This window comes from Equus przewalskii, chromosome 29 (assembly GCF_037783145.1).
Source record: "Equus przewalskii isolate Varuska chromosome 29, EquPr2, whole genome shotgun sequence".
Lineage (NCBI taxonomy): Eukaryota > Metazoa > Chordata > Mammalia > Perissodactyla > Equidae > Equus > Equus przewalskii.
In genome coordinates, this window is record NC_091859.1 from 12,553,158 (window position 1) to 12,576,814 (window position 23,657).

General features: G+C 34.0%; 1 protein-coding gene across 16 annotated transcripts in view; it reads left to right on the forward strand.

Annotated features, from left to right (window-relative positions):
* LRRIQ1 (leucine rich repeats and IQ motif containing 1) overlaps positions 1 to 23,657 on the forward strand; it is a 214,433-nt gene that overhangs the window by 180,441 nt on the left and 10,335 nt on the right. For 12 of the 16 annotated variants that reach the window (XM_070600704.1, XM_070600707.1, XM_070600698.1 and 9 more), the window contains one exon: positions 11,029 to 11,149. In XM_070600704.1, the coding sequence (XP_070456805.1) occupies positions 11,029 to 11,149 (121 nt within the window). The other 4 variants (XM_070600700.1, XM_070600703.1, XM_070600697.1 and 1 more) reach the window with 2 other exon arrangements.

Genomic DNA, 23,657 nt, shown 5'->3' on the forward strand with positions numbered 1-23,657 from the left:
AATCTCAAAATGCTATCTATTAAAATAACATGTTTTCTTGATTTGTAATATAACTCTAAAATATATTACTTTATATATTAATTCTATATGGGAGATTTAAAAATATTAGCATGCTACATAATTAAAATAAAATTACTCAGGAAATTGCATTATCATATTACTTTCTTGAATGTTTTAGAAGAGTAAGATACTTGAGGGAAACTGCAAAGTACTTTCACAACTCAGAAAATCAAGCCAGATAAAAGTTAACAAGTAACTGTGAACTCAGCCACTCTAAGTAATAAAGTGTAAATTATTGGAGCTTTAAGAACAGCCAAGTTCTAAACATGGTAACCAGATTGTAGACTCTAGACAATATAACTGTGTGTGCATTGCTAAAGTCAATTGTACTATATGCTATTAGAAGGAAGACTATGTCAACAGAAGGAGAATGGCCAATATGGAGTCTAGAAAAAAGGAGCCCACAAGACATGAAATTTTCAGTGTGTTTCCAGAAATTTCCAGAGAAGAGAGTACCCTAACTAACGACAGAAGTATGTGGATTCCTGGGCAGGTGAAAATGGAGGTATCAGGTGACCCTAACTTTATGACACCTTCCATTTATATCAACCAACTAATACTCCTCGCTCAGATTCCACATTTGCCAAGAAAAGTGATTATAATTTAGCTTACCATGTAGAATTTAGTATAAAAAGATAATGAACTTTCTATTGGAAACTAGTATTATGGTATCCAGAGCAGTTATAGTCATTATTCTCATGAACACTCATTCAAGGAGTTTTCACGAAAGATGGAGCAAAATTACAGCAATAGCTGTAATCAATGTGTTTATGAAAATATTTGTAGAATCTATGCACAGATTTGAAATAATCACTCAGCAAATATTTCCTTGCATTTTGATAGAGACCCCTCTGGCAGAGTGGCGTGTAGATTGCCATAGGAAAATTGGTACTTCAGTCTATTAACACCGCATATATTACTGATTAACACTTTCACACAGAATGTTGAGTGGCAACTTTGGAGCAAGAATGGGGAATATTAAAGTGTTCAGGAATGCCAGGATAAAAAAAGTGATATTATGTTTAATTATTATTATACTTCTAAAAATGAATGGAAATGGATTGGGTAGATTACTAATCACAATGATTCTATGAGATTAATGCTCTGACATTAATTTCCTTCTTCCATATCCCACTATATTATACTACATACAACTATATGACAAACATAGCAATGATAAATGCTTTTTTTCATATTAAAAAGGTACAGCTGAACAGAAAAACAAGATAAATGGTAGTAGAACAAAAACACATAGATTTTATATGTGTTTGAGAGTAGACACAGGGGAAGGGATCAGGAATTTATGCCAAAAGGATGGATACTGGGATAATTGAAGGCCGAGAGTGTTGGGGAATGAAGGCAACTTACTTATGCTGGGGACGTAGAGGCAGATAATTGCACAACTGGGACCAGGCCATAATTAAGAGGAAAATTAGAAGAAAAAAAAGCTGCAACTGCTGCTACTATAAGATCCTCAAAGATACAGGAATAATACTAATAGTAAATGGAAAGAAAATTATGGAACCAAAGTGATCAAATTTTGATTAGAGGAAGATGGATATGCAAATGAGCCTATTATACATTGTGGAAATTGAAAATATTATCCCTGAAATAAACTCTGGACTGGACATCATGAAGAGAGAATTAGTGAATTGAAAGATTTTCGATGAAGGAACAATGATTAGATTGACAGCTGACATCATATCAGAAACAATGCATATCAAAAGACAATGCAGTTATTTCTTAATAATAGGAGTAAATAAAAATATCATCCAGAATACTCTTCACTAACCTTCAAGAGTGAGGACAGAGTAAGACATAATCAGGCATTCAAAGGTGGGTTTTGAGGAAGCCAATAAATAACATCTTTGTCTTCCAAACAAGATCAAAGCATATTGTGCAACAGACAAGAATGAGAAAAATGGAAATAAAATATCATTTTACTTACTTCCAAATATATATCAGAAGGCTTGTTGTAGATCTAAATAATTATATTGTTGATTAAACTTATCCCCCAAAACTCAAGGATTTTCCTGCAGAAGACTGTCATAGTTCAGCTTCCCCAGGAGATACGCTCTGAGATTCTGATACTTGAGTGCAGGACATTTATTGGGGAAGACTTACAAGAACAACTCCTTTGAAGGATGAAAGATGCAGGATTGAGCAGAGGGAGAAGGGGAACTGTGACAGAGTTGCAGCAGAGGAATTGAGCTCTGGCAGTAGGTAGACCCTTTTGAGTTGTGCCAGCTTGAGTCAAGAGGACCAGGCTTTTATGACCCTGCATCTCCTCAGGAAAGGGTGTGGCTTGGGCGCGGCAGCTCTTTTCATCTAAGGACAATTTCCAGAGAGGGATTCAGCTGAGATCCCCCAGGCTTCAACTTTCCTAGCTGCTGGAGGAATCTGATTCAGTTATTAAAAGTGATCTGAGTGAGAGATGATAATATCCACTATACTCAGTAAGTTTAGCATTCATGGATGCAACAACATAGTATATAAAATGTGTCAACGGTCCACAAATAAATCCACAAATTACAAGCAATTCCAGCCAAAATTACAGCTGTTTTATTAGGAACCTGAAAAATCTCATTCTAAGATATGTATTGATAAATAAAAACTCAAGATTATATAAGTCAACTTTGAAAAAGAAGAGCAGCTTGTGTCACAGGTATAAAGACTTAGTTCAGGAGGCAGCCAGGTGGTATATTAATTAAGTTTGTGCACTCCGCTTCGGCAGACTGGGGTTCTCAAGTTTGGATCGCCAGCACAGACCTACACACCACTCATCAAGCCAGGCTGTGGCAGGATCCCACATACATAACAGAGGAAGATTGTCACAGGTTTTAGCTCAGGGACAATCTTCTTCACCAAAAAAAAAAAAAAAAAAAAAAAAAGACTTACTTCAAAGCTAAAGTACATTTTGTGGTGCTAGCACAGGCTTGGATAAATAGACCAATGGATATGTGTAGTGAGTTCAGGAATAGACCTATGGCTATATTTGAATGTAATATATGATAAAGGTGGGAAAAGTCAGATTGTTGGTAAATAGAATTCAGGAAACTAGCATTGAGAAAACAACAGGGCTATATGTAAACCATATACAACCTTTACAATGTTCAAAGGGAATTCAGAAGTTTTAAAGACTCAAATGTGAAAGGTAAAGCTATGGAACTGATCTAATAAAATGATTAAGAATATCTTTGGAACTTAGCAATAAAGAAAGACTTCTCTAAAAAGATACAAATAGTATAAATTATGTGGCAATTGATTGACTTGACTGTGTTAGATTAAATATTCCTCCCTATGGAGGAATTTATAGGAAAGGTTAACAGATTATAGAGATGGACATACTATTTTCAGCTCCTAAAACTAACAATAGCTTACTACCTAAATATAAAAAGAACTCCTGCAAATGAACAATATAAAGTCAGTTAACCCAATGAAAAAGAAATATAAATGCAATAGAAAAATAATATACATAGATAGTTCACAGGAATGATGCTTAATGCTAAATCCATATGAAGAGATGCTCAGTTATATAACCAGAGGAATAAAAATTAAAACTAAGAAGTTACATGACTATACTCATCAGAATAGCAAAAATCAGAAGATTGGGGTAATGTAAAGTGCTGTTAACAATGTGGAAACACTGATGGATGGCTGGTGAAAGTAGAAGCTGGTACAGTCATTCTGGAAGGAAATCTGTCAGTGTTTATTAAAATAGGTCTTTCTAGGCCTTATTACCCTTCAAGCCCATTCTTGGAGGGAAAAAAATATATATATACATATTTCCATATATTAGCAACAAACTTTAGAAAAATTTAATTTAAAAAACCTTCCATTTGCCACAATGTAAAAAATGTAAAATATTTAGGGATAAATGTTAACATTAAGATGTGCAAGATCTCCTTAGTAACTATCAAACATTGCTTTAAAAAAGTAAAAGAGCTTGAGCCAGCCTGGTGGTGAGGCAGTTAAGTTGGCACACTCTGCTTTGGCGGCCCAAGGTTCATGGGTTCAGATCCCAGGCGCCGACCTAGCACCACTCATCAAGCCATGCTGTGGCAGGCGTCCCACATATAAAATATAGGAAGATGGGCATGGATGTTAGCTCAGAGCCAATCTTCCTCAGCAAAAAGAACAGGATTGATGGCAGATGTTGGCTTAGAGCTAATCTTCCTCCAAAACAACAAAAGAATAGCTACACCATATTCATGAGTAGGAAGACTCAAATTGTAAGATGTCAATTCTCCACAGATGATCTATAAATTCAGTACAATCCTGGAAAACATTTTAGTAGAAATGGACAAATTTTAAGTTGTATATGGAGATGCACAGGACCTTAAATTGTCAATGCAATCTTGAAAAGAATATTAAGAAGACTCATACTACCTGATTTCAAACCTTGCTAGAAAGCCCCAGTATGTAATCAAGACTGTGTGTTATATGCATACAGGTAGAAAAGCCAATCAATGGAAAAGAATAGAGTCCAAGAAAATACCACACTTACATGGTTAATTGATTTTCCTTAAAGATATCAAAGCAATTAAAAAAGGTAAAGAATAATTTTTTCAACAAATAGTGCCAGACAACTGGGATATCTACATGGAAAAAAAGTGAGTCTTGGCTCCTCCTTCACATCTTACTTAAAAATGAATTTGAGATGAATTATGGGCCTATGGAAAAGCTAAAATTATAAAACTTCTTAAAGAAAACGTAGTAAGATATTTTCACAAACCTGGGGTAAGCAAAGTTTTCTTAGAACAAACAAAAACATAAATCGGAAAAGAAAAAGATAAATTGTACTTCATCAAATTTAAAAGCATTTGCACTTATAAAGACACCATTCACAGAATGAAAAGAAATGAAAAACCCAACCACATCCTGGAAGAAAAATTCATATTCTCTCTCTCTCTCTCAACTTTCTCTCTTTCCACAAACAACGCTCCACATGCAAATAACCCCTCCTCCCCATGTACACATCCAACAAAGGGCTTGTATCCAGAATATACGTTTTAAAAACACCTAAAATAAATAATATAAAGATAAATAACCCAAGTTATAAAAAAAAGTCAAAAGATTTGAGAGACTTCACAAAAGAAGATATTTGAATGGTTAATAAGCACATTAATTTAAATTAAAACAATGAGATACTACTACACAGCACTAGAATGGTTAAAATTTAAAAGACAGAAAGCACAGATGTAGGCAAAGATATTGAACACCTAGAACTCTCATACATTACTAGTATAATGAAAACTGATAAAACCCTTTTGGAAAATAGGCAATTTATTATAGAGTTATACATACTCCTACTCTATGACCTGTTAATTCTACTCCTAGATGCTTACTCAAAGGAAATGAAAGCAAATGTCCACATAAACACCTGTATGAAAATCACATAGCAGCTCTGTTGATAAAGGCCAAAAAATACAAACATCCTAAATGTTTCTCAGTGGGAGAATGGATAAACTGTGGTATATTCTTACAATGGCATACCTACTCAGAAATGAAAAGAAATGAACTCCTGATACACAGAGCAATATGGCCCGTATCAAAAACAATATAGTGAGTGAAAGAAGCCAGACACAAAACAGTACATGCTGTATGATTTTCTTTATATTAAGTTCAAGAACAGAGAAAGCTAACCTCTCCAATGGTGAAAGAAATCAAAACAGCAGTTGCTTCTGAGGACAAGTTACTAGAAGGAGGCACAAAGGAACTATTTGGTAGTTATTTTAATCAGAGTCCACCAGAGAAACAGAACCAATATGAAATATATCTCTCTTATATTTTATACATATTTGTGTGTATGTGTGTGTGTGTGTGTGTGTGTGTACAGGACCTAGAATAGCCAATGCAATCTTGAAAAAGAACAGTAAGATGACTCATCCCACCTGCTTTCAGACTCAGACTGCAAATTACACCATCAGCCCCCTCTGGGCTATCCATCTACCTGGAAAATCTATCTAGAGATTTTTATGCATGTGTGTGTGTGTGTATATATATATATAAATATATATAAAGAGATTTATTTTACACACATATATATAGAGAGATTTTATAGATATATTTATTTATTATAAGGAATTATATATTGTCTATTATAAGTAATTCCCTCATTCAGTTATAGAGGCTGAGAAGTCCCGTGAACTGCTGTCTGCCAGCTGGAGACCCAGCAGAGCCTGGTGGTGTCGTTGCAGTCTGAGTCTGAAGGCCTGAGAACCAGGCGTGCCAGTCATAGAAGGTCTGGTCTTAAGACAGGAGAAGATGTATGTCCCAATTCCATCAGACAAGCAGAGAGCAGGAATTTTCCCTTCCTTTGCCTTTTTATTCTATTCAGGCCCTGGACGGATTAGATGATTCCCACCCACATTGGGGAGGGGCAATCTGGTGAACTCAGTCTGCCTATTCACATGCTAATCTCATCCAGAAACACCCTCTCAGACACACCCGGAAATAATGTTTAACCAACTATCTGGGCATCCTGTGATGTGGTCAAGTTGACATATAAAATTGACCATCACAGTAGTGATCTGTAAAAAATAATTGAATTGAACAGTGTAATTAGAAAATGTGCAAAGGCTTGAATAGATACTTCACCAAAGAGAATATTCAGATAGAAATAAGCACATGAAAAGATATTAGACCTCATTAATCAATCACTAGTGAAGTTGTTAAAGCTTCTATATGATACCACTATACACCTATTAGAGTGATTAAAATAAAATACTAACAATATCAAGTACTGGCGAATATGTGGAGCGGCTGGATTTCTCATACATTGCTGCTGAGAAGGGTACTGCCCTGGAAAAAATTTGTCAGTTTCTTATAAAGCTAAATAGACATTTACATGGCTCAACAATGCTGCTCCAGAGCATTTTTCCTAGAGAAATGAACTTATGTTCAATTAAAAACCTGTATATAAATGTTCACAGTAGTTTTATTTGTAATAGCCAAAAATTGGAAACAACCCAAATCTCATTTAATGAGTGACAGGATAAGGAAATGGTGGTACATACGTACAGTAGATATACAAGAGAAAAGAATAAAAAGCAACAAACTTTCGATACATACAAAGACTTTGATGGATCTCAAAAGCATTATGCTGAATTAAAAAAGACAATCTCAAAAGGTTACATTTTTGTATGATTTCATTTACATAACATTCTCAAAAATCATATAATAGTGATGGAGAACTTGGTAGTGGTTGCCAGTGGTTAGGTTGAGAGAGGGTATGACTCTAAAGGGAGAGCAAGGGAGTTTCTCTGAGAAGATGGAACATTCTGCACCCTGATTCATATAGTTATATGAATTTATACATGTGATAAAATGTCAAAGAAGTATAAACAAACCAAAAAAATAGTGCATATGAAAACTGGTAAAATTTTAATAAGGTCTGTGGTTTAGTAATGTTATTGCACTAGTGTCAGTTTCCTGGTTTTATGATCAAACTTTGGTTATATAAGATATTACTCTGGCAATTTGGGTAGAGCCTATACAGGAAACTCTCAGAACCAATTTTTGCAACTTCTATGGGAGTTTTGAATTACTTCAAAATAAAAATTTTAAAGATGACGGAACTTCATGTTTAAGGTCTGTACATTTCATTTCATGTAAATTATAGCTCTATAAAACATTTACAGTGCCTTCCATGCCCACATATATTATATAACAAGGATTCTGCCTTATTATGTAAGAGAAGGGGTTTGTGCACTGGTGAAAATGTGTTACGAATGGAGAGCTATGCATAACTCAGCTTTCTGCAACCAAAGATAACAATACTTTAAAATCACTTATATGTTTAGAAATTGGTATAATGATGTGGTATGTTCATAGCATTTACAATAATTTTATAACAATTTGCATATTATTCAAACAGTTAAAATGAATGAATGAACTAAATTAAGATCTTGTGGATACAATGTACAGTAAAAAAAAAAGCTGCAAAAAGAAGATACCGCTTATGTTAATTTTGAAAATAACACTCTAAAATTTTTTAAATATTTATATGTAGAAATACTACAAGGTAGCTTATAAGTTGATTTTGCTTTGTATAATTTTATTTTGCTTTTTGAAAAATCTGGATAATAAGTAAATAGATACTTATTTTTATGTAAGCTATTTAGTATGTCTTACCTTCTAAAAATACTTTTAAAATAAATATTTAATAAAATCTTGTTTATGAAATAAAAGCAGAATAAAGGGGAACTCCTTATTCTTTATTAAATGAGAGAGATCCTCTATTTATAATTAAGTTGCCTGGGTTGGAGATGAATCAGGATCCAGATGTTTAGAAGTCATGTTGCAAAATTCATACCCCTGATTTCACTGTGAAAATATAGGGAAAAAATTACAAACTTTGTAGATGGTGCTAGAAATCTGAGCTATTCAAAAACAAAGACCTATGAGAATTTTTCAAAATTACTATTTAATAAATATTTGCTGTTGAATTGCACATAAGAAAATTCTTATCCAACATTAACTTAAAACTGTTTATTGTGTTATAATCATACAAAATGTTTAATGTTGCAGATCTTTAGAATGAAACGTGCTTTGGCAGAATAAGAGCTAAAAGCATGATCAGTTGTGTTTAGTTCTCATATATCCGTTTCGCGTGCTATAGGAGAAAAGATGTATTTTTATGATTTATCTATTCATTAACAGTACGAGGAAAAATGATGTTCAACTTGAAAGCCGATGTTTTCAGGAATTGAATCTGATTATTAATGCACAAGTGGCTGTATCAGAGGGATAATGGACCTGTCACTAGCCCCTTTATGAAATTTCTAGGTTGGAATTTAAACTGCTGAGTGGCACCATTGTGAAATCATGAATTCCTGTTAAATTTCGCTTCTAAATTTGATTCCCTGTTATAATCTGGTCTAATTAGTAATTGACATTAATTGTTTTCTATTTCTGAAGAAACAATCTTTTGGACATTAATGGCTTAGATGATAGTGAGATTTTTGGAAGGCATGTGTTCACAAATATTTTCTTGACATATGGGTATCATTTTATTTGAAGGACGGTGGGATTTATACTTTCTAAATAGGCACAGTGAAATTATGTAATCTAATTGAAGCAAATAAAATCTGATTTTAAAATCTTGAGGCTTATTGTTAAAGCCTCTTCAGCCAGCAGCAGGGTCACCTATGCGGTTAACATGTTTCTGTTTGTTTTGTAACTGGTCTCACCAAAACTGTGGTATTGCTTTGGTATTTCCCCCTTATTCTTGACTGGTTCTTTTTAAGTCTTAGTATTGATAGAACTATTCTAATGGGAACATTAGGCATGTACTCTTATGTACTAATTGAAATAAAATTCAGAAAGAATGTGTAACATTTTTCAAACTAATCACAAGCGTAAATTGGAAGCCAATTGTTATTTATTTCATTTTAAACAGTTTTCTACTGAGGTTTTTTACAATGCAATTGTATCACTTCGCTAGGTACATCAGAAAGTAACTAACATTATAGAATTGTATTTCTATTCTGAGTTCAGCAATAGCAAACTTGCTTACTTAACAATGAGAGCTCATGTTTGTAAGGGTAGGAAGGGGAATGTAAGGGAGAAGGGCAAAGATCTAAATCTGAAAGAGGATGATTTTAATGTGTGTGTGCGTGGCGAGAACATTTAAGAGCCACTCTTTTAGCAATTTTCAAGTATACGATACAGTATTGTTAACTAGAGTCACCACACTGTACGTTAGATCCCCAGAATTTACTCATCTTATAACTGGAAGTCTGTACCCTTTCACCTATTTGCCCCACCCCTAGCTCCTGGCAATCACCAATCTATTCTCTCTTTGATGAGTTCAACCTTTTTAGATTGTACATATCAATGAAATCATATAGTATTTGTTTTTCTCTGACTTATTTCACTCTGCAAATTGACCTCAGCTTCCATCCATGTCATCACAAATGGCAGAATTTCCTTCTTTTTTTATGGCTGGATAGTATTCAATTGTATATATACACCACATCTTCTTAATCCATGAGGATGATCTTTAGATTTTCATTTCATAAGTTTTTGTAGTTCATCATATGGAGACAACTTTTTAACCACGTTGATGGTTTTATGGTTTTATTTTGCTCTATTTAAATTCTTCTCACATCAAACATTAAGGACAATGCTTTCTCACAGGATTTCAAGCATCCTGTGGTTTGAGCTAAATCCCACCTACTCTGAGGCTGCTTTGCTTTCCATTGTGGCATTTCCCCCACTTCAGGACTGAGTCTTGATAAATCCTTACTTAACGATATTAGACATTATGGAAAACAATATTTTATAGGCAAGAAGCAATTCTTTCAGCTCTTAGGTTCAGCCCAAGATAGTAGTAAAAGTTCAGATGGTAATTTTAGATGAAATAAATTATCTAATTCTTATGTCCTTAAAATATCTTGAAATTTGTATATATTTACCATTAACCCCAAATTAGACTTAATGTGTGATATTTTTATATTAATAATGGTTATAATGAGAAGGTAGAGATCTTTTGTGACTTTGTAGTATACAAATATGGGATGAAAGGCATTTCAGGGAACTTTATTGAGAAGATATACTTACAAGGAGTAAAATATAAATATTGCAGAAAATAATCCAATATGACACTTCTAACATTCAATTAAGAATTAAATAATATACTTGGTAAATAAGTGATGTTAAGCTGTTTAAAGTTTCATCAGTTGCCTTTAAGATTGATTTTCATCAAAATTACTCTACTAAAATGTTTTCTTTTGTTGTACAGACTCAAATAGCAAAGCTCAATTTTAAAATCGGCTCCTATTTGCAAAAAATGCTTTGACATAGTGCATTTGTTCTGCCTGGGCAGCAATAAAGGATTGTGGTATCATTTTGAAGACGGTTGTTTGACAGAGCCTGTTTGTTTATTTGGGGTAATGTGAGCTGCATTCAGAAAATGCCATATTTTGTTTCATGATTGTATACATTCTCTCCTATTGCTCCCAGGCAAGACTTGTAAGCAGAGAAGACACAGATTTAGACCTTCTTTCCATGACCAGTGGAAGCGCTTTGTCTGTGAAGAGAGAAAAAAAAAATCAAGCACACAGACACTCAGCGGGATCTTCAAGTAAGTTGTGGTTTCCTTCAGAATTAATTTAGAAATCACAAATGAATTGATGGAGCCTAACGCCAGCAAGCATTCTTTTACAGATAGGGGGTAAGGACGCCAGCAACCAGAACTGCCCAAAAATGAGTATTTGAATTTTTTTCTTTCTTTAAATGTCTTCTTTTGATGTAAACAAAATTAAATTATTTCTAAAATTAACAGCATCAGTTTTTATTTTGCTTGTATTCTGTGACTCAGTGGTCTACTCCCTGCCCCCATGGATCATATTGAATTCTTTGATCATTTAGTTCTAAAAGGATTTTTTAGGCTAATTGTAAAAAGTTGGATTTATATATCAAAGTAGTGTATTTTGGCCTTTTGTCATTGGTTTAATAGATGTTGTAGGTAAAGTTACTATTTAAAGGAAATTCTTTTAACATAACGTATTTTAGATAATAATGGTATGCTGTCAAAACCATGCTTTTAAAAACTATTTCTATTGAACAGATGACAGTTTATATTTATTAATGATGACATTTTACATTTATAAATCTGTCACATACATTTATTACCTTTAATTTGGGGAGAATTGCATTGCAGTTATTAACTCTGAAAAAAAGGTAAACATTTAAATAATATCTATATCTTGTGGTATTGGGGGGTGACAGAGCCTAATTTTTCCAAATTCTTCATTTAACTTACATACCCTAGAGATTTTGAAGAATCTTCTAAAATGTGGTATATTAGTATAAAGATGTTTTATTTTCATATCATATTTTGTTAAGTTCCCCAAAGTATAGTGAGCTTCAAAAGTCCACACATTAATTTACACTTTATTATCAGTATTAAGTTATTCTTGAAAAAGTCTTATTACTCACTGATATTATAGTTATACACATACAAAGTCAATATTTGATTAAATGTGAAATATTCAGTGGTCCAGATGGTGCTCTCCAGATAAATGAAAACTCCAAAATGACTCTCTAACTTTTACTTTTTATTCATATACTTAGCATTAGTAGATTCTAATCACTTAAATCCATTAATACATCAAGTTAATTTTTATAAACTTTAATTTTCTTTTGAAATAATAATTTTAATATATCTAATTTAAAAATATTTCCCAGGATTCAAAGTTCTTCGAGTGCTTGAATTTTCCTTACTTGATTATAGAATCTGTCACAAAATCTAGTCAATATGGTTAGGAAAGAAATAATTTTAGGTTTATCACCCAAGTAAAATTATTCATCTAATATAGATTTTCTGCATTATTAACATAATGTGTTAATTGCATCAATTTTCAAAATATACATTACATTTCAGAAGGAATCAACCTGTGCCACACATAATAATAACACTATATCCATTTTAAGCATTGCATGTTACAAACTCATATGATATTTCTTTCAAGCAGTGTGGGTAAAAAAAACAAATAAAACAAATAAAACACCACCAAAGACATTGCCCGTCGCTTTACAGAACATCAAAGCTTCTGTTCATAATATATCATCTAAATGTTAAAACATAAATAGGTCAATATATCAGCAACTATCATGAAATGCACAAGCTTCATCTTTCACTTACGTGTCATTGAATCATAGATTTTAGAGTATACAAGATCATTGTGTAGAGTTCATTTCTTAACACATTCTCTAAGAAACTGTAATAAGGCCATTCTCACTGTAATTCCAATTAGTTGTCAATAAGGGACATTATTACAAACTCTACTAATCACTAAATCTGTTCACTAAGTGACAATTTGAGACAAGCCACTTTAGAAAAATAGCTTTTATTAAATAGCAGAATGATTATGACTAAAATACTCCTTCCCTGATGACTGTAGTTCCTAGTTTACTGTGCTGTCTGCATGATATAATGATAAAGAGTGTGGGCTCTGACACCAGTTTGCTTGCATTTAATCATGATTTAATTTCCTCATCCTTAAAATGGGAATGATAAAAGAAGTACCTACCTTGTAGAGTTGTTGTTTGGATCAATGTAGAGCATTTAGAGCAATATCTGTCACAAAATAAGTGCTTAATAAATGTTCTTTATAATTGCCACCTACACGTAGCTGTAAAGGAAGAATCATTTGAGGTAAGATATAGAAGTCTTAGCATCTAGGCCCATGGGCTAACTAGTTCCACCTGTAAGAAACCTACTCTTAATAGTGGCTTGACTGAAAAACTTGGCTTAGCCCATTATCTATAGAAATCTTTTAACCATCAAAGTCCTTGGGTCCTTGGCCTTCATGGCCCTGGGCCAACCACTTACAGCTCTGGTATTTTGAAAGCTCTTTTTCCTCCAGCTTTCTCTCTCTCTCTCTCTCTCAAAAATTTGTCACCTTATTAAAGCTAAAGTATTTCTTTTAGCTTTTCAAGCCAAATCTAGAGAGTAGTTTATGGGCTGCAGCTATAAAGCTCTTTGAGCCTTTGAACTTTTCTACATATTTTTCTTTCAAAGCTTGCTATAATATTTGTAACATGTATTCTTTGGAATCAGATAAACTCAGGATTAAAATCCCAGTTCCACCATGACATATAAGTTGTATGACCTTGGGTAAATTATTTAACCTCTAAGAATGAGTTTCTGTAAAATGGGAATAATGTCTATCTCATAAAGTTTTGAGAAAGAAATGAGTAAAAATATACATAAAGCATGTGATATATTGCCTAGCATATACCAAGGGCTAAAGAATAGTACTTGTTTATAGTGTTTGTTATTGTTATGTGTTTTATGTTGCTGTTGCATAATTTTAAACTCCAAAGTAGAATTATTTTCCTTTCCTGTGTGTCAAATAATACCAGAACCAGCATACTTTCAGCATACCCACCATCTCAAGCAATATTGTCTTTTCTTAGAGAATTTCCTGTTTTCTGTCCCTTTCCTTTCAAGTCTTTCTGCTCTCTTACAAGAAGCCACAGCAGGCTCCTCCTTCCTAGCTTTCTAATCTATCTTATGGTTTAAAAGAGATGAAAGATGTCACATCCTTATTCAAAAATTGCCATCTATAAAATGAATGGGCCAAGACATTTCCTCAGTTAGATAATATTTAGACAAAATATTTGATTTTCTTAAACGGTTTGGTTTTCTCAATTTTCCCACTTAATACTTAAAATAAAGTATGCATTACAATAATAATAATTTCATTACTATAGCAATTTATAGCTTTACAAATTTCATTATCTTTTCTTATTTATAATGATTATTTTTCTTTGACAGATAACATAAATGAGACTCAGAGAGTTTATTTAATTTGCCTTTGGCACAAAAAACTTAGCAAGAGAAAGCAGCAACTTGAACCCATCTTTTCTTATTCCAAACCCAGTGCTATATTGCCTTTTATTCTTTCATAGACTAAAATATACAGCTTCGTTGGTAAGAGTAGAACATAATTAATGTGGTTCTTACCACTCAAGAACCATTTATTGAATGGCCACTGCTCACTATATACCTAGTTTAGGTTTCCAGTCACCTCCTCCTGCTCATCTTTGCACTTCCCAGAACTCACTCTACTTTCGAAGTTAGCCAGGGATTGAGACTCCACAATACCTCTGTGATGGTGCATAATCAACTCAAAGTCAATTTCTGCTTTGAGCATGTCTAAATTCTCATGAAAAGTAAGCCTTTTTAATATGGAACTGAATTTTTTGAATATGTTAAAAAACATTTCTCAGAAGTGAAGCCGCTAAAGTAGTTGAAGTGGGTGAGGAAGGCTTGTTGGAGGCAATAGACTTGACTTGTCCCTAGAATGATATTTGGGGTTTAAGTAAGGAAAGACATAGAAGCAGCCATCTAAACAAGGCAAAGGGTAAAATATGAATATACGTTCGTGGAACATTGAGGAGTCTGTCTGGACCAGAAGTTCCACATACTGAAGTAATGTAAAATAAGGTTGGATTAAAAATGAAGCCTAGTTTCAGGTAAGTTTGAAAGTAAAGTGGAGGAGTTGGACTTTCCTACTGATAATCAATAACTAATAGAGATTTCTGAAAATCCCTTAGTGTTTTAGAAAGCTTAAGATCAGTTGAGGAAAGGTGTTCTGAGGCAGTCCTGACGTTATGTAATGCTGCCAATATATTAACACAATAATTTTACAGCTTTTATTAAAAAGATTAATTTTGGTTATCAATACAAAGTGAAATCGTTTACTGGATGTCAATACTCAATAATACATGCAGATCGAGAGACTGAAAGTGCTAGCTCAAGCAAAAGTAGATTCCAAAGATGACCATTACAGTTTTCTCCAAATTACTAAGCATATTTTAACATAATTTTAAATTTGAAAATCAAGAATTATCACCATGTTTTATATTCATGTATGTCTCTGTATGTATATACACACAAATATATGGATATCTGATTTGTCCATAGCTGCAGTATATATACATAATATGCATTTATAATCCCTCATTGAGTAAACTTCAAACTTAAATATTATTGCATGCATCTGTGGGTCATTGTATAAACCACACATCATGATAGTAAGCAATTACATGCCTACAATGTGTAAAGCACTATGTAGGCCAGTAAGAAAGTACAAAGATGGAGATGCACAAGACCTAGAATAGCCGGCACAATAGTGAAAGAGAAGAACAAAGTTGGAAGACCAACACTCTCAAATTCAATACTTACTGTAAAGGGAAATCTAAACTAAAACCATGAGATATCACTACACACCTATTAGAAAGGCCAAAATTCAGAACACTGACAATACCAAATATTGACAAGGATGTGGAACAACAGGAACTCTCATTCATTGCTGGTGAAAATAAAAAATGGTACAACCACGTTGGAAGACAGTTTGACAGTTTCTTAAAAAACTAAGCACACTCTTCCCATGTGATCCAGCAGTCACGCTCCTGGTATTTACCCACAGGTGTTGAAAACTTATGTCCACACAAAAACCTGCACATAAATGTTTATAGCAGCTTTTTTCATAATTGCCAAAATTTGGAAGCAACCAAGATGTCCTTTAGGAGGTAAATGGCTAAATAATCTGTAGTACATCCAGATAATAGAATATTATCCAGTGCTAAACAGAAATGAGCTACCAAGCCATGAAAAGACATGAAGGAAACTTAAATGCACATTGCTAAGTGAAAGAAGCCAGTCTGGATAGGCTAAATACTGTATGATTCCAACTATGTGACATTCTTGAAAAGTCAAAACTATGGAAATGGTAAAAATATCAATAGTTGCTATGGGGCTGAGGGGGAGGGGAGATGAATAGGTGGAGCACAGAGGATTTTTAAGGCAGTGAAAATACTCTGTATGATATAATAATGATGGATTCATGTCATTCATTATACGTTTGTGCAAACCCATAGAATGTACAAAACCAAAAGAGAACTGTAATGTAAACTATGGACTTTGGGTGACTATGTTGTGTCAATTTAGGTTCATCATTTGTAACAAAGGTGCTTCTCTGGTGGGGAATGTTGATAATGAGGAAGACTATGTATGAATGGGGGCAGGGGTTATATGGGAAATCTCTGTACCTTCCCTTCAATTTTGCTCTGAACCTAAAACTGCTCTAAAAAAATAAAGTCTTAAAAAAGTGGAGGGAAAAAAGAAAAGAAAAAAAAGCAAACAGAAAAGGTCAGAAGGGTTTTCCTTGCCAGCTATTGCGTGATATTTACTTTGGAATAAGTAGGATTTAGATTTCAATTTTATACATGTAAATTGCCAAGAGTTAAGGAGGCAGAAAGCTGTAGAGCTGAGACTCAAATCTGGGTCCTCTGATTCCTAGAGTAAATATGTCAGTTGCTTCCCATCCAACTTTTCTGCACCATAAATGTTTTGCTTCCATCTATCTCAACATAAAGACGGAACAAAAAGACACTATTAGAAATTATGATTTCCTTTACAAAAAGAAAGTACAAAGATGAATTGTGTGTGCTTAGCACATAAAAGTCACTTACATTAAGATAATAAATGAATATATCAGCCACTGTTGCTTTTCTTCCTGTATCATATTCATATGATATTCATATCACCTTATTTTTCAATGGATATTGTCTTCTCCAGAACAAGGGAAACCAATTCCATTAACATTCTATGACCTTCTCTCCAAACTGTGGTGTGAGGTTTAGCTTAACGGTTACAGATATCAGAGAAAGGTTGCAACATACTATAAATATCACTGTATTATGGAATTCAATCAACATGAAGATGGGATTTTAAAGGGTTTAGCCTCTCTCAGGGAGGAAAATCTCTCTCAGAAGCGCTAAACAGACTTCCTTTCAGATTCTGTTGGTCACAAAAGTGGGTACTAATTTTTCATGTTTATTGTTTATTGTCCTTCTCCCCTGTTAGCATGTATGTTCCCGGAGGGCAGGGAATTTAATGAAGTTTCCTAGGTACCTAGAACAACTGCCTGGCATATGGTAGGTCCTTTGATGTCTATTTGATGAATGAATTCGTGGATGAATATGGCCATCCTTTAGCTGCCTGAGGGCTGGAAAAGAAAGTGTCTACAGTTTCATGCTCCATAGTGAGAGGCAGGCTGTACTGACAAAGGAAGGAAGATTGACATTCAACAGTGTCTGCGAAGCTTCTAAGAGCACCTGACCTGTCCAAAATCCTGGTGCTGTTATCATTAAAGAGCAGAATCTATGCAAATGGTAAGGGTTTCCTTCCAGGTGAGTCTTTGAAATGACACAATCACTAGATGCAGGTTCCCATGGATCCAGCCTACATGAAGCCAATCTTGTCACTTGTTCATTCAAAGATATTTACAGAGTGCTCCGTGACAGGCCAGTGCTTTATCCAGGGGAAAGAGTGCTGAGCAACACTAGCATATTTCCAGCCTTCGTGAAGTGTATAAACTACATAAATATATGCTGTGACAATCTGGGTCCAATCAAGAGGTGGCTCTCATATAGTAGGTTAAACAGGGAAAGTTTAAGTATTATTAGCTATGCCAAAGGAGCAGCTACAAAATATGGGGAAACGCTCTATGCTACCCTAGGGCTGAGGGGGAGCACTCAAAGGACAAACTTGGAAGGTTCAGACCTCACTAGAGAAGGTGTGGTTCAGCCAGAGGTCAGCACAGAAGCTCCCTGGTTTGGCCAGACCAAAGTTGGTCTGGAGTTACTGGGCAAACAATAGGACACGCTCTGGAGTGCAGGAGTGGGAACAGGTGACAGCAATCAGGAACATGGGCATGCAGTGAGAGGGGCCCTGATAAGGCAGAAGGCGCAGCAGGCTTTTGTTTCCCTGGGGAAAGGACAGCACACAGGTCTCACTAGGTGAAAGCTGCAAGGTGGCAGAGGGATAACGTTCTGGGCCTGTGGCTCAGGCAGGCTGCATCAGAGGTCCTCAAACCCACCAGGCCAACCCCACCCCACCTATGCCAGTAAGTGCAAAGCCCCTTCCTCAGGCAGTGTCCCTCCAGCACCCTCTACTGAGAAAGCTTACCATATCTCACTTCAAAGGAGAAATGCTTCAAGGAATTCTTTAATCACAAAACATGTAATGAAGGGTGTATTCATTGCTAAGAGGCAATAAATCGATAACTGACACATATGCATGCACTGAATTACTATCTGAATATAATAATTTATATATGTATATGAATTTTAAGTATGTGTATGAAAAACATCTTTCTAAAAGTAAATTGGACTCACTATTCTCTTTAGAAGAGATTCACAGCTTGGACCAAATTAAAGCCTAGTATTATTTTATTCATGACGTTTTAGTCTAGGAAATGCGTTTGAGTGAGAAAAATTACCAAGAATTTTTCACCACTGAGAAAAATTGAGGAAACATATAATAAGATCTCAAATTGTTAAGAAAATGTTCCATCATTCTTTTTCTCTTTCTTCTAAGATTTATATGCTACTTCCAGCCTATAAAACTATGTTGTTAACTAGGGAAAATGACTAGGGAATGACTTTAATAAAGTATAGTATAGCCCTTACTAAACTGGAGTTATGAAGTACAGAGGTGAGAGGTGGTGAATATGGCAATTGCATTTTTCAACATAGTGAGAGACAGTGTGGTAATGGTAAGAGTATGAGTGGAGAGATTGGGAAATCAATTTCTAGTTCTGGCTTGGCTCCTCACCAGCTTGTTTGTGACCTCGGTAAGTCACTTAGAACTCCTTTATAAATTTAGTAGGTAAAAGGAAGCCTGGCATACTGGAAGGAAACTTGGAGTAAGCCAGATTTGAATTTGAATCCCCTGTCTCATACATATGTTTTTGTGAGCTTGGATGAGATATTTCATGTTTGGTTTGTCCATTTAGAAAATATCATGGTGAAAATTAGATGACTATATAAATGCATATTTTGTACTCATGTGAGAAAAGGGGGAAAAAAGAGAAAAACCTAAAGAGATCCAAAAGTCCTTATAGCTTTAAAATTTCATAATTCTGCAACTAGAACAATAAAACTTTGTATATGACAATTTCCCAATTAAAAAGGAACAGAAGCTATTATTTCTGTTGTTTCATAGTACAAAATTCATATTTGTAACTGAAAATTTTCTCCATGCCAGAATATTTCCAAATGACCCTGATTTCAAACTTATTTAAATTGTCTCTAATTACTTTAGCTAAGTGCAGTCAACTAAGATGGGGAAAAAGTAAATCTTTCCTTTAGATGTTTTCCAAGTAAAGATCCAAAGATTCTATCATCCATGAGAAATTGCAGCTATTTTATAAAGTAAAGTTGAATTTTAAAAAGCTAGAAGTGATTCTGAAACTCAACATGTCTACTGAAATAATTTGGCTTAAGAATATCCTACTGTAAATACTTAGTAGTTGATATCTTAATGTCCCAATACATTTTTTTTAAAAGAAAAATATCCCATTTTCTATTGAGAACCCAGTCAACATTTCATAGAGTAGCATTTGGAAATGACCTTTAGCTTAATCTTTAGCCAGATGTTTACTTTTTAGAAAGAAGTTGTTGCTTATAAACTTGAAATTAAATACATTAAAGAGAGAACTAGGTACAAAACCTACAGCTACAAGGTAATTTAATAAATAAGTTATCTTGAAAGTAATTCATAAAGCCTATGAAGTTTATACAAATGTAAAATGTTATTACAGGAAAAACAAGGAATAAGATTAGATAGCTATCCTCTTTAAGATAAATTTCAGTTTTGTAATTTATAGGACTGTGTGAGAGATGGCTTTGTTTTTAAATCTGATATTCTCATGCAGAATATTATAGGGCCAAGCCTGTGGTCTCACCTGAAGAAAGCAATGCATGTCCTGAAGAGAACTCTAGTACATTTATGGGCCAAAACTGGAAGGAAATAGAGGGGTTCTCTTTTTGAATATAAGGTTAATAATATTTTAAACCCACCCTGAATGAACTGTACCTTTAAAGTTATTTGTGGCTGTTTTGTTCAGTAAACGTTTATTGAGCACCTAATATATACAAAGTACTATTCTATGTTGTAGAGATCATTTCAAATTCAATTAAATATCAAAATTCTAAACTTTATAAAAATACAGGTCATCCTCTGTTGCTTATAGTTACACTTAATATAGTAAATGTTGCAAATTTTTTAAAAAGTAGAGCTTATATTTATTTTAAAAAGTTTAAAAAGTCATTATTTTGGTATTTCAAAAATATAAGCAATATCTCTTATGTGAAATAGCTTTGTTTTTGGTTTTTCTCCCTGAAAGAACTAATAATAAACTCCATCCAATGCAAAAATGTGTTAATGAATTGCAGTGTCAATTTTTAAGGTAGCATGACCCACATCTGTGGTCGCAAGTTGTTCCCCCTCCACTCCTACAGTAAGGAAACTTGGTTGGAACGGACAGATTGCATATTCTCCAAAGAGACTCTTGTAAATGTAAGCACGTGGTTCACGCTGGCCTGTATACCTTAGGAACTCGTCTTCAGTAAGTCACAGTCTGAGTAATACACTTACCATCTCTAAGACAATTCCGAAATAGACTACTCAAATGAGGGCCATACCGGGCTTTCAACAGTAGAGGCCCCTGGTTTCTTTTAAGGAATTAGAGCTTTGGTAACGGACCAGCTCCTGTTGCTCACAACCATCTAGGGAGTCTCTTTCAACACAAAGAATGTGGAAATATTCATGCTTTATTGTCCCCTGCCAGTCAGAACAATAACATTCCCATCATGGAGTCTCTTATTGTTAAAGGAAGAGAAAACCACAATTATGTGACATTTTCATATTACCAAATTTCTTATTTGGATCATAAGTTTACAATTTTACATAAAATACCAGGCCAAAATATACAGATAGATGGATAGATAGATACATAGATAGATAGATAGATACACACACACACACACACACACACACACACACACACAAAGAGAAATTTACCTCCTAATTCTTGCCACATTATCATTTATATTCAGTTACAAGCATGATTTTCAAAATGTAAAACATCAGAAATAACAGTTCAAAATATAGTTATAAATGACTTTATATCGCTGATGATTCATTGGTGGATTTACCTCCCCATTTTGTCATCTTGCTGCTCTCTAAGCCTTCTGCCGCCCCACTCCTAACCAACATCTCCTTTGAAGTCTACCTTTTTCAAGGCTCCAAGATCTACAACCAGCATTTTGACCATTTGGGCAGCTCTGCTAGTTCCTATTGGTCCCTTACATTTCATAACTTAAATTTACAGATAAATAATTTCCTTACTGCACGTTTAGAAAGGTTTTACATTTAATTGAATTTTCTGTCACATGGAGTGTTCAAAAGGTGGGTAAAAGTTACGTGTAATCTTGTCCCTACTTGGATATTTTTCAATATAGGCTGAAACTATGCATAAAAATAATAATTGAGTTTTGGTTCAATTGTCCACTAATTAACTAGCATATTGGTCTTATTTGTACAAAAATCTAAATAGTTATATAATTCTGATGTATTTTCTTCAGATACTATCTTAAAGAAAAAAGAAAAAAGAAAAGTCTCTAGTATTCTGTCTATTTTTGCAAAGTTCAAAGGAGACACTACTCATTAATGTTATTTTTATTAAAGTATATTTTCATGTAATATAGCCCAAATTACTCAAATATGGGCATAGTCTTTGCACAACTTCAGATATTCTGGTAACACCTAGTTTACAGAGACCTTGAGAGGTAAAGAGAAGACAGTGACGTAAGTAAAGGATAAGAAAGTCTGAAAACAACTTTTGATAAAATAATTAAGTTAAAAAAATCATGTTAGAAGTTATGAGATCATATGTAGATATAGGTAGATATCATTATGGATACAGATATAGAAATATCTCTTGTGTTTCTCCACTCACAGAAATTGAGGGTAGTATTGTTTTTCATTGATATATTTTATTCAGTTTTAGTTTTACAGGTCTTAATTCCAGGTAATGAACAGTTTTTTTCCATTCCAAGCCATGAAAAACAGATATGCATCTCACGTTTGCTTCCTTAGTAATTTTCTTTGTAGTACTGTTATATTAGAAACATACTTTATTTCTGAATATTAAACAAGGTATTGACTTCTTTACTTCTTTCTTTATTTTGACTTGGGCATATAAAGCCAAGTTTCAACTGTGTTACTGTCTCTTACCTTTGGGCAAATAATTTAAGTGCATTGCTTCAGTTTTCTCATCTTTAAAAGATGATATGTATCTTGCAGAGTTGTTATGAGAATCAAAAGAGACAGTGAATATAAAGTGCCAAGCCAGGGCCTAGGACATGTGGACTCAAATTTCTGCTTCTCCTTCAATGGGACATTTTCAGGAAAGATATGAGTGAATTGACTTTGGCAGAGAATCAAAGAGTAATGAGAAGTTGAAGGATGATGAAAAAATATGGGCAATAACACATAATACTCTCCTAGTAGATTTAATGGTAAAAAGCAATGTAATTGTGTTCAAGCAAAAATTTTGTTGATGCTAAATGCACAATAAATTGTTACATATATGCACAGTAGTAATATTTTTAATTAATTAGCATACTTATAAATGATGATGTTCTGACTACAAAATTGTCTAATTCCTTGATATTCATGATCTATGCTAACTGTTGCCAAATTTCATTGTAGGAAAGGTAAATACTGACTATCAGATTTCCCATTAAAAAGATTCAAACTTTGGGGCTGACCTGGTGGCATAGCAGTTAAGCTCGCATGCTCCACTTCGGCAGCCCGGGGTTCACTGGTTTGGAGGCCGGCGCCAACCTATGCACCGCTTAACAAGCCATGCTGTGGCAGCCGTCCCATAGATAAAGTAGAGGAAGATGGTCACAGATGTTAGCTCAGGGCCAATCTTCCTCAGCAAAAAGAGGAAGGTTGGTGGTGGATATTAGCTCAGGGCTAATCTTCCTCAAAAAGAAAAAAAAAAAAGATTCAAACTTCAATCTCACTCTAGACATTATATTTTTCCCGAGATAAAAACAAGGTGAAAATAAGATTTTATAAACAATTGTGGCCAAGTTAAACGTTTTTGTTCTATGTATAATGAAATCTGGCTTTGTCTATCCTCTTAAAGTATTCAAAGTTACATGTCAATAAGGAAGCTAGAGTTACATCTCATAGAATTATTATCATTGTTGTTGTTCAG